Source organism: Daktulosphaira vitifoliae, unplaced genomic scaffold, assembly GCF_025091365.1.
Source record: "Daktulosphaira vitifoliae isolate Bord-2020 unplaced genomic scaffold, ASM2509136v1 Scaffold_3, whole genome shotgun sequence".
Lineage (NCBI taxonomy): Eukaryota > Metazoa > Arthropoda > Insecta > Hemiptera > Phylloxeridae > Daktulosphaira > Daktulosphaira vitifoliae.
Genome location: NW_026099574.1, coordinates 45,329,058 through 45,341,844, shown reverse-complemented (window position 1 = coordinate 45,341,844; position 12,787 = coordinate 45,329,058). Strand labels below are relative to the sequence as shown.

The window sequence follows — 12,787 nt, the reverse complement described above, 5'->3', positions numbered from 1 at the left end:
TGAAAAACCAAAAAAAAAAAAAAAAAAAAAAAAAAAAAACACATCATAGTAAAATTAATACCTTCTCCGCTTCGCATCGAAGCTAATAATGGACATTGAATATAAAATTAAACTTATTTCAATTTTTTTTCTTTTAAGTCGAAAAAATTAATTTTAACATTTGAATCAGCTTAAATTGCCAATTTTATCAAAAAACGAATGCGACGAACGTTGTCGATTCAGTAAAAATCATTGCCTGTGGCAATGATTTTTTTACAATTTTTGAGTTAAAATTTTGCATTTGAATAATCCACCAATTTCTTAAAATTTGACACTACAGATTTGCATCGAATCGTTTCTTATGATAGTGATTTTAATCACTGTCAGATATTATCTATACTAGTCCCACTATGCAACCCTCACACTGTGCTACTGTTTTTTTTTTATAAAATAAGATTTTTTATAATATAATGCCAGTTTTTATTATATAACTTGTTATTTAGCATTTAATAATCATCACTTTTTCATGCTGTCACACAAGTTTTTATTGACAATTCATATCTGACATTTACGATAGCTAGAATAAATACTGATAATAATTTATGGCCATTGAAACATATTATCTATGCCTCCAGTATTATAAAAACCTAATTAATAACGAATTTCTATTTTAAATCTGTAAACTATTTTAAAACGCTATTGGTTGATCGAATAAAAAAAATTATAAGAACAAAATCATGAAACTAAAAATAGGGATTTCCATTAAAGAATATTAAAGTTTATATTTTTATCTCAGCAGAGTTGAATAAAATTATTAAACTACTTGTAAACTTGTAGATTTTTTTGGTTCAAACAATATTTTGCTTTATAAAATTTGAAAATATTCATTATGAGGTAATAAGTGTTAACCTTAATTTACATCAAGGTTTCCAGATTTTTTATATTCACAAAAACTTAAAATAAAATAACCATTATAATTTAAAAAAAAAAAAAATAATTATAAAAATGAACAATTTTATTTTAGATCTTCTTTCTTTAAAATTATATTCTGGATTATGGCCTATCCTTTCATCAAATAATTTTATTGTTATTGATGGGGGCTATTTATATGTTTACAAAATTGTGTATAAAGCAATCGTACATATAATACTAAATAGTTACAAAATAATCTTAATAATTTGACCTTCAAATTATTTTATTGTATTTTTATACTATTGACGCTATTTTTACATAATGATACTCTTTAATTGAAGAAAAGGTAATATTTTAATAAGCCAACAGTGAAAAGGAAAGAAAACTACTACTACTACTCAGGCACGTAGCCAGAAGATGTTTATTGGAGGGGCCAAATATTTTGGGCCCTTGTATCATTTTCCATAATTTGTTTCCCATGAAAAGCTTTTGGGGGGGGGGCTCCCTTCACACCTCCTTAGACAGNCTTCAGAGCGATAGTTACAGGATCGTGGTTGTATCTATTGTCGTAACACAGTAAAGAAAATGATAAAAGGTAAATGTGAAACTATGTGTACGAAGATGAATATGAGGAGGTGGTGCCTGCTGTCTAGGTATTCACGTGCGTGTTGTCGTACTGAAGTCACCGTGCTCGGCTGACACTCCGGGTTAGCTGTGGGTGTCGAGAGGCTGTTGTTATAGGAAGGGAGAATAAGAGTAACACCTAGGTATGAGGTGCAGACGAAGTGCAAGACACAAATACCAGGTGTACGCAAAAGGAGCCCAAAGTATGAGGTGCAGACGAAGTGCAAGACACAAATACTAGGCGTACCAGGTGAGGAAAGATAACAGAGTACGAGGTGCAGACGAAGTGCAAGACACAAGTACTCTGAAATGTCGAGGAAAAGAGTATATAGGTTAGAAAAGGAATAAACAAAGACTTTACTTTAAACAGTAAGCCGGACAGCGACAACCGAGTACTGAGACTGATGAATGACACAAGGCACTGGAGTCGACTGACCACGATGGTCATGTCTATTGGGTTTTTATAATAATTACACCTATTGCCGATTTGGCAATAAATATTATTTGTTAATTCATCAGTCTCAGGCAGCGGATGTGCTGTCTGTATTTTATTAAAATAATTCTCACGATTATGAAAACGTGACACCATCACAACAGTATCCCATTCTATGAATCTTACAAGTTCAAAATTTGTTTTTATTTTTAAAAAATTGGTGGATTATTCCAAAAGTTACATGATCTGCTATTTCTTTATTAATATCCTGATTAAGATAAAGTATATCAAATGAAAAAGGAATTATTAAAAAATATTATTTCTCATAAAAAAATTGTAGATCCATACATTTTTCAAAAAGTTATAACATTATAAAGTAAAAAATGTAAAATGCAAAATCGAGAATTTTCACACAAAAATAGCTTCGGTAGCCATTTACACCGTGAAGACAAAATAAATAAAAAAGTACATTACATTAGCTTTAATTTACGATATAGATAAAAGTGTCAAACTTTCCGGAACATTTTAAAAATTAAAGTGGAAGAAGTTAATTTTTTGTGAAAAAGTTGTCATTTTAAATCCCCCCCGTGGTCAGGTAAAGGGTCAGATTTATAAAAAAAATATATCAAATGAAAAGTAATGATATCACGCATCTATATAAAAAAGTTATGGCAATTTTAAGTAAAAAAAATTGAAAAAATTTCGAAAATTAGCGATTTTTAAATTTGTAATTTTTTGGGGGGTTTCCCCCATTGACGGGGAATGAAGGAAATTTATTCAATTTTTGAGGGAAATGTCTTCGGCTAGATACGATTTGCGATCTTTTGATGTATCACTGAAATCGGTTTTGTGAGACTGAGAAAAAGTGGTAACAGACACAAAAAAAAAATAAAAAAACACATCATAGTAAAACCAATACCTTCTCAGCTTCGCATCGAAGCTAATAAAATAATGATGTGAACATAAGCTGATTTAATTTTTCAACTTTTATTTTTAACTTTTAAGCTATTAAGAAAAAATAATTTATACCTAAATACTAATAACAAATAAGTTATGAACATTTTTAAAATAAATATAATTTATAAACAATTAAAATTTATTTTATTTAAAATTAAAAACAATTCCTGCCTTTTTTTAGTCATATTTTTATTACTATTATTTAGAGCACGCAAATAACAAATTAACAAAAACAAATAAATTACCTATTGTAACTACTAAATTATAAAAAAAGAAACAAATTAAAGATAAGATTTATCAAAAAATTTTTCATGGAGTATACTCTATCGAATTTTGTAATCAACTAGATTCTAATCAATGCAGATACTTGGTAGTTTGTTATCATTTGTTGGACTAGAGTTAAAAAAAATTTATCTACAACCACGTTTGGAGTAACTGCTATTCCAATTATTATTATGTCTAGAAAGTTATCATTTTCAAATAACGTTTTCTATGAATATAAAAATGAAAATACAGCCATAATAATAACTGTATTACTCAATAGAAATCACAAATTAATAATAATTTCAATGTATTTAAAGCCTAGCACGTTTTTGATAATTCGTAAAAATAATTGAATTTTAAATTTGGGGGGGCCTGCCCTGGGCCACATTAAATCTAAGGGGGGCCAGGCCCACCCATGTCTATGTGCCTGCTACTACTATTATTATTATCTGCTAGTTAATTATTAAGTAGCAGATTTCTTTGTATAAGAAAGACTTATTTTTTCTTTAATATTCCATTGAATGTTAAATTCTTTGTAATACTAAAATCATTGAAGAGAGAGTTGATGTCTCTTATAGAAAATTAGAAGTGTGAGTAAAGAGTATTAATGTGTGATTATAGTTAATGTCAATTATAGTGATCTACAGTACTTATTTGATAGTTTCAAATAATTACAAATTTAAAAATCGCTAACTTTCAATATTTTTTCAATTTTTTTTACTTAAAATTGCCATAATTTTTTTAAAAATGACCGAATCAATATAATTTTTTTTTTATAGATACCTTAGGTATTCACCTATCATTTTATATATTTTTGTGAACATTTGACCCTTTACAAGCCCACAGGAAGGGTTTCAAAATAGTAACTTTTTTACAAAAAATTAACTTTTTCAACTTAAATTTTGAAAATATTCCGGAAATACTAACACTTTTATAAATACCTTAAATTAAAGCTAATGTAATTTAATTTAATTTGAAAAAAAATATTGACCTCTGGGCTATTTTTTAATAATATTGGTTAAAAAGTCTAATTGCACATTTGAAACACATCGCGAAAAGTTGATTTAGAATATAATATTTTTGTTTCTGATAAAGTTCCTTGTAGTCCAATGTATAAAACTTATAACTTTGTTAACTGTTATAACTTTATCAAAAATGACCAAATCAGTATAATTTTTTTTTATTTAGATGCATGTCTATCATTTAGTTTTTTTTTATAAATCTAACCCTTTACCTGCTCACAAGAGGGATTCAAAATGATAACTTTTTTTTTTTTTAGTAAAAGTAAATCATTAAAATTAATTCAGTTCTGGATATTTCTTCAATTGTAGAATCTTTTTAAATACCAAAAGTTACTAAGAAATGATTACTATAATTTCTATTTAAGTGTTCTATTATGATAAAAATGCAAATAATTAATGAGTTTTTCTGATAAATATACTTTAAATAGTAATTATAAAATTTCCTGACTGCATATTAATCTTAAAAATAACATTGTTTTAATTCTCATAAAATTTTCTATTTAGTGATGTCAATTTCAAACTTGTAATTGAGCTAAAAGTTATGGTAACATATTCAATTTTTTTTGCTATAAACTTTCACAAAACTTTATCAAAAATTTTTCATCAACTTTAAAGAACCAAAAAAATAGGTTAAAAATGAAAATTTGGACTGATTATTTTTTAACATATTAAAAATCAAATCAGTAATAATTTTAAAACAAATTTTTTTTTATATGTAATTAGTAATAATATAAAAAATTAGAAGTTATAGAAAAAGTCTTATTGCAGATTTGAAAACAACCGAAAAATTGATTTAGAAAAGTATATTTTTGCTTCTGATGAAAGTTCTTTGTAGTTCAGTGCATTTATTTATAGTAACAAACAGTTTTTATTGAAATTTATTGTATCAAGCCCTTTAAATTTTTATACACGAAAAAGTAAAGCAAAATATAACTTCTTTATTATTTCTATAATTTCTCCGTATAAATTACAATATTAAATTATTGAATATCAATTTCATACTAAATTTAATAACTATAATTAGTTATTCATATATTATATTTTAAAATCAAAGAACTACTAATCAGTATATAATTAAAGAAATAAGAGTTGATGTTGCTTTTGGAATAATCCACCAATTTCTCTAAATGAAACACTATCTACAGATTTGCATCGAAGCGTTTTTATGATAGTGATTTTAATCATTGCCAAATATCATCTATACTTGTCCCATCTATGCCTTGTCTACACTGTGCCTCGACCCCACTGTGCTACCGTTTCTTTTTAATATATATTTTAAAATAAATAGTAATCAATTATTTTAAATAGAAAATGTACTTAATATTATTACGTTTATTTAAATATGTTTATTTTATGTGTTGAAATGAAACATTAATATTATGATGTTTAATCTAAATATATAAAATAATGCACTTTAATGAAAAAATTGCACCATTTATCCTGAACCAATTTTTTGAATTTTGGTACTCTAATTTCCGATAAGTTTATCAAATATCAATTACACGTTGATAATTTAACAATTTTCTTTGAATATACAAAGACAATAATGGAAAAAAAAAGTTTCAACATATAAATTAGGTTATAATAAGATCCAATATACAGTATATACAATATAAGAGTATATACTAATTTAATAATTTTATTCTTTCATTCGGACATATATAAAAAAAAGACTAGAAAGTGTCATATTATTAGATTAGAAACAGTATTTAACAAAATAGAAACAATAAATATGATAAAGGGGGTTGCTTATAGCTGATTGATGTTGTTCTCCAAACGTGTCGGTCCACCACCAGCTATATTCAACGCCTGACAGCAAAACAGCTAGCCGTTTCCGATTAAGCAACAAAAATACAAAGTACATAAGAAATAGCAGCAACTTGGTTGATCCATTTATGTACAGAGGGGTAAAAAAAAACAGCAACAAAGCAAAAAACCTGTGGTATCTACCATAAAAAACATGATTAAAGATGTTTTTACATTTTTTATCTCGGTAGTCTAGTGTAGGAAGACTATTTTCATTTTACAGAGGCATATAATAGCCGATGGTGACTCCTTTTTACGCTTCTTATTCAATCCTTACACTATTTTCCAGTCTCTTCTATAATTTGTGTGTATTGTTATTTGTATTTAAGTTATTAGAATTTTTTGATGAAATAATTTTTTAATTAGTATAAAAAATAATAAAATGTATTAAAATACTACACAAAATTATTTTTATCAATATTTTGCAATAGTTAAATATACGTGTTACACATTGCTATAAATAGATTTGATTGATTGTAATTAGAATTAACCCAAAGCATTATAACAAAATAAATCTTAGTATACCAATGTCGTTAATTACACTTGTAGAAGTTTTTGGAAAATGGAAATATCTTAAATAGGAAGGGGCAAGCGAAAAATTAAACCGTTACAAACGGATTTCATGCTCATTTCTCTTTGTAACAATGATTACTTTATAGTTTCATTTAATATAATGATATAATAAATTAGATAATAGTCCCATAAAAGTAATATGTGAGAAATTAAATGGCGCTGACGTGGAAAAAGTACTAAGTTACAAAAACTAAAATTTACGGGAGAAGAAAAAATATTTTATATGAACCACATTATCTTTAGAAAAGCGTCTTTTTGTTTTTTATAAAATTCTTCTTTTATACATAAATTTGATTAATTTTTTAAATCAGATTATAAGGATATGTATTTAGTATATTTTTCATGAAAAAAAACAAAATTTGATTTTTTGGGACTTAGTACTTTTCCCGTGTCATCGACTCATTTAATTATGGGTCTCATAAATTCTGCCTAACATAAACATAACGAACAAATATTTGTATTACATAAAGATACATTTACAACAAAAAAAATTTTTTTAATTTTAAACATTCAGAATCCAAATTTTAATGTTTTTTATTTAATACGATTTTTTTTTAATCGATAATTTTAATCCAGCCTATTATTATACATTTGATTTATTAAAATAAAAAAAGTTGGAGTACTGGGAATTTTATTATGTAGAATGTTTCACGATATATTACTTTTTGTGTATTTGCGTAGAATCGACAAGTTGATGAACCGCGACAATCAACACCCAACGTTGATTCCTCAAAATCAATAAGAACTAATTCTAAAAATATAACACATTGCACAAATCCTAATACAAAAAATACTAAAAATAATTCATTAGAAGTACTTACCTGCCCCCAAATAATTCAGCCAGGCGAGAGAAGCGTAGTGCATGTTACGAAAGCTCAAATGAAAGGTAAGTACGTAATTATAATGATATTAACAATAAGGTTATTGTTATCACAATAGTATTTATGAAATTAAATATTTAACTTGAATATTCAACAATATTAAGTACAAAAATTATTAATTAAATACATATTAAAATTTAGAGTTTCAAGAAGCTTTTAGATTATTTGATAAAGATGGCGACGGAAGTATTACGAAAGAAGAATTAGGACGAGTTATGCGAAGCTTAGGACAATTTGCTAGAGAAGAAGAATTAGAAACAATGTTACAAGAAGTTGATATTGATGGTCAGTATTTTTCTTAGTTTATTACTTGAAATCAGTTGAATGTTCGAAGTAACACCATAAAGCGTATACACTCTGTTAATGACTCGCTATTTTTAAATTTTAAAATATAGGTATTTCATTTAATTTCTATACTCAAAGGAAAGATGTAGTGTTAATAAAAATAATTACTTGTTAAATGTAGAAAATGAAGAAGGGGCAGTATTTTTTTTATTTAAAGATATATGAACATATAGAGTATTCAGTAAGTAAGGAAACTGGTATATATTGTTCTCGTTGTTGGTAAAATTGACCGGTTTCCTTATATACTGAACACCCACCCTGCATAATAACGTATATGTGCATATTTATAGTATTATTACAAGGTATAAGTTAATTTTTAAAATCGAAACTAGGTATACAGCGTATACTTATGTATTGCCCTCAAAATACCTTTACTTGTAATCAAATGAAGAATATGAATATAATTTTAAAAAATATGCATACCAGAGCTTAAGCAAAAAATTTAAGATATCAGTTTACTGGTGCAGTTGGTTATCCCATCTGAAGTAATAAAATCTTATTTTAATACTAAATATTTATTTAGTATTAGCGATTAATAATGATTGTCGTCGTAATTTCATTACCGATTGAGTAATGACAAAACACTAGCAATTAACACAGAACAACAATATTAATCAGGTACCATGTCTGTTTGACTGAAATTCGATGGGAATTTATATAAATAAAATGTTGAAAAAAATATTCTGGGTGGATTCGTCTTTAAGCCCCCATATTAATATGTCAATCGAGTAGACACTAACTTCTTAAAAATCGTTTTAAACAAATTTGTGTAAACAATTTTATTTATCTGATTTTTGTCATTTATACATAAAATGCGTACTTTATCTTTAATTTTAACGTCTATTTATGCATAAAAGTCAAGTACTAAGGACAATTTTTGTAAAGTAATTTATATTACATTAGTTTTAATTTAAAATACATGTAATAATGTCAGGTTTCATAAAATATTTTCAAAAGTTAAGTTGAATTTTTCAATCTAATTTTCAAAATGAATACTATTTCAAACCCTCTGATAGGCAACTAAGGGCTCAATTTTAAAAATAATATATATATGTCCCCCAATTTAAAGTACATTTTTAAGACGAATTACAATACAATTTTGTTTTGATTCATTTTTTAAACGTTATGTTATTATTAAAGCCAAAATTTTCCAAATTCAAAAATGGTTTTAGCTTTGATACAAAATTGAAAAGACTGATTTTACGATGATATAATTTTTTTTATGTCTGTTTATGAACATTCTCAGCTCTCATAGGACTGATTTTGTTGATTTGTACATCATCAGAACGTGGTTTTTATCTAATTGAACCTATCGTTACGAGAAATTGAAAAACTCCACATTTTTAGAAATTTAAAATTTAATTCACAAAATTACATTACCATAAAAAATGGCATTTTCAAACAAATTTTCTACGTTGTAAAAATACTATAACCTTTTTTTAAACACTAATCCTAATTAAAATTTAATGATATATACAAGAGACAATTATTTTTTCTTTTGATATTCTTTTTGTGAAAATTGATTGACTTAAGAGTACAGGATAGGCTTGAAAGTAACTACTTACGCACATATTTTTCTTTAAAGATTGTTGTTAGAAAATTCAGATGACATTATAAACATATATTAATATGTAAACAAGATTTAAAAGAACATAGAGGTAAGAGTATTAATGGGTATTTTGTACTTTATGTTTCCGCAGGACTGTAATTGACTGTTTAAAATAAGAGTATAGGCTAGAAAATTACAAATATTTCCAATGTACATTGTGCAATTTAACAAACATTTAATACTTTAGTAAAAAAAAAAAAATTGTAGAATTATCAAATTACAATTGTCGTAACACAGTAAAATGAAACGAATAAGAAGAGTAGGATGAGAATGATGTGGTGCCTGCTGTCTAGGTATTCACGTGCGTATTGTCGTACAGCAGTCACCGTGCTCGGCTGACACTCTGGGTTAGCTGTGGGTGTCGAAAGGCTGTTGTTATAGGAAGGGAGAATAAGAGTAACACCTAAGTATGAGGTGCAGACGAAGTGCAAGACACAAATACCAGGTGTACGCAAAAGGAGCCCAAAGTATGAGGTGCAGACGAAGTGCAAGACACAAATACTTGGGGTATAGGAGAGGACAATGAAGTACGAGGTGCAGACGAAGTGCAAGACACAAGTACTTCAAAGAGAGAACGGGGTAGCCGAGTATAAGGTGCAGACGAAGTGCAAGACACAAATACTGGGCGTACCAGATAAGGAGTATAACAAAGTACGAGGTGCAGACGAAGTGCAAGACACAAGTACTTTAGTTATTAGGAGAGGATAATGAAGTACGAGGTGCAGACGAAGTGCAAGACACAAGTACTTCAAAGAGAGAACGGGGTAGCCGAGTATAAGGTGCAGACGAAGTGCAAGACACAAATACTGGGCGTACCAGATAAGGAGTATAACAAAGTACGAGGTGCAGACGAAGTGCAAGACACAAGTACTTTAGTTATTAGGAGAGGATAATGAAGTACGAGGTGCAGACGAAGTGCAAGACACAAGTACTTCAAAGAGAGAACGGGGTAGCCGAGTATAAGGTGCAGACGAAGTGCAAGACACAAATACTGGGCGTACCAGATAAGGAGTATAACAAAGTACGAGGTGCAGACGAAGTGCAAGACACAAGTACTTTAGTTATTAGGAGAGGATAATGAAGTACGAGGTGCAGACGAAGTGCAAGACACAAGTACTTCAAAGAGAGAACGGGGTAGCCGAGTATAAGGTGCAGACGAAGTGCAAGACACAAATACTAGGCGTACCAGGTGAGGAAAGATAACAAAGTACGAGGTGCAGACGAAGTGCAAGACACAAGTACTTTAGTTATTAGGAGAGGATAATGGAGTACGAGGTGCAGACGAAGTGCAAGACACAAGTATTTCAAAGAGAGAACGGGGTAGCCGAATATAAGGTGCAGACGAAGTGCAAGACACAAATACTAGGCGTACCAGGTGAGGAAAAATAACAGAGTACGAGGTGCAGACGAAGTACAAGGCACAAGTACTCTGAAATGTCGAAGAAAAGAGTATATAGGTTAGAAAAGGAATAAACAAAGACTTTACTTTAAACAGTAAGCCGGACAGCGACAACCGAGTACTGAGACTGATGAATGACACAAGGCACTGGAGTCGACTGACCACGATGGTCAGGTCTATTGGGTTTTTATAATAATTACAACTATTGCCGATTTGGCAATAAATATTATTTGTTAATTCATCAGTCTCAGGCAGCGGATGTGCTGTCTGTATTTTATTAAAATAATTCTCACGATTATGAAAACGTGACACCATCACACAATTATACAAATTATTCGACAGATTTGCATTTCATGTTAGTGATATTAATAACTGTCAGATATTATCAATACTTCCCAATTTTGCACCCACTCCACTGTGCTGCGTTTTTTATTTCTGAGGATTTCCTATTTAAGGAGAATGAGGAAAATTATTTTAGTGGTTATGATAATGTCTTCAATAGATAAGATTAGTGAACTTTCAACGTATTATTGAAAAAAATCGGTCACGTTTGAGCTGAAAAAATTGATAACAGACACAAAAAAAAAATATACAAAACTTTGTAAAGTTATTAAATTTTCAGTTTCTCATCGAAGCTTATGTTGGATTTGTGGTAAGGATATAGAAATATATCTATAAAAACATGTAATTAAGCAATTTTTTAAATTAATATAGCCAATAGCCGTTTAGAAACCGAGGCAGGTTGTCGATAAAAATAAATATAAATTTTTAAAATATACATAATAATAGATAAATGGAAATAATATAAAACAGAAATCCAAAGAATTCAAAATTCTCAACAATTATTATGATAATTATAATTTATTTATGAGAAGTTCAATGGTTAAAAATAAATTTATTACTCTATACATACAATATTTATAGGAGATGGAGCGTTTAGCTTTCAGGAGTTTGTGGAAATAGTTTATAATATGGGTGGAACTGCGGAAAAAACTGCAGATCAAGAAGAGAAAGAACTCAGAGATGCATTTAGGGTAATTATATTGAATTTATTACTTAAAATAGTTATGTATTTATTTTTTAGCAATTATCTTAAGATTAATAATTATTCATATTTGCCCATCGCACAGATTTGGGAACCAGACTTATAAACAGGTTCCTAAAATATTTAAAGTATAGGATTTTAAATAGTAGAAAAAGAAGTCATCTAAACGTGATCCGAACCACCATGAAATTTTGAGAGTTGTTATGTAACAAAATAATATACTTGGTAACAGAGTATTCTTGACAGTATTCTTTTGCAGATTATTACTGGAGAATATATTCTTTAAAAAAAAAACAGAACTAGATAATCTATTTAAAATTATTTAATCAAACTTTAAATATTTCGAAGTAATGAATATTTATTGGATATTTATGGTGGAAAATTAATCATCTTTTACTTAGTTAATAGCCGCATAAAAAAAAAAAAAAAAAAACTGTAGCATAGTGGGGTTGCGGTACAGTATGAACGTGGCACAGTTGGGACAAGTATAGATATAGTATCTGACAGTTATTAAAATAACTATCATAAGAAACGCTTCGATACAATCTGTAGATAGTGTTTAATTTTTTAAAAAAATTGATGGATTATTCTAAAAACAAAATGAACTCCTATTGTCTTCTTTATTTCTGATTAGTCGTTATTTGATTTACAAGTATAATATATAAATAAATATTTATTATAGCAATTAAATATAGTATGAAATTGATATTTAATAATTTAGTATTGTAATTTTTACGGATGAATCATAAAAACTTATAAAGTAATTGTATATTTCGTGGCAAATATATATAAAAAAACCCAGCACAGGGGGGTCGCGGCACAGTGGTGACGTGGCATAGTTGGATCAAGTATAATGATATCTGACAGTGATTAAAATCACTATCAAAAAAAAACGCTTCGATGCAAATCTTTAGATAGTGTTTAATTTTAAAAAATTG

At 28.1% G+C, this 12,787-nt stretch overlaps 1 protein-coding gene across 1 annotated transcript in view; it reads left to right on the top strand.

Annotated features, from left to right (window-relative positions):
• LOC126902642 (neo-calmodulin-like) overlaps window positions 1-12,787 on the top strand; it is a 22,494-nt gene that overhangs the window by 2,845 nt on the left and 6,862 nt on the right. The window contains exons 2-4 of the mRNA XM_050680121.1: window positions 7,252-7,456; window positions 7,593-7,736; window positions 11,729-11,838. Coding sequence (XP_050536078.1) covers window positions 7,252-7,456; window positions 7,593-7,736; window positions 11,729-11,838 — 459 coding nt within the window. The remainder of the gene's footprint in view (window positions 1-7,251; window positions 7,457-7,592; window positions 7,737-11,728; window positions 11,839-12,787) is intronic.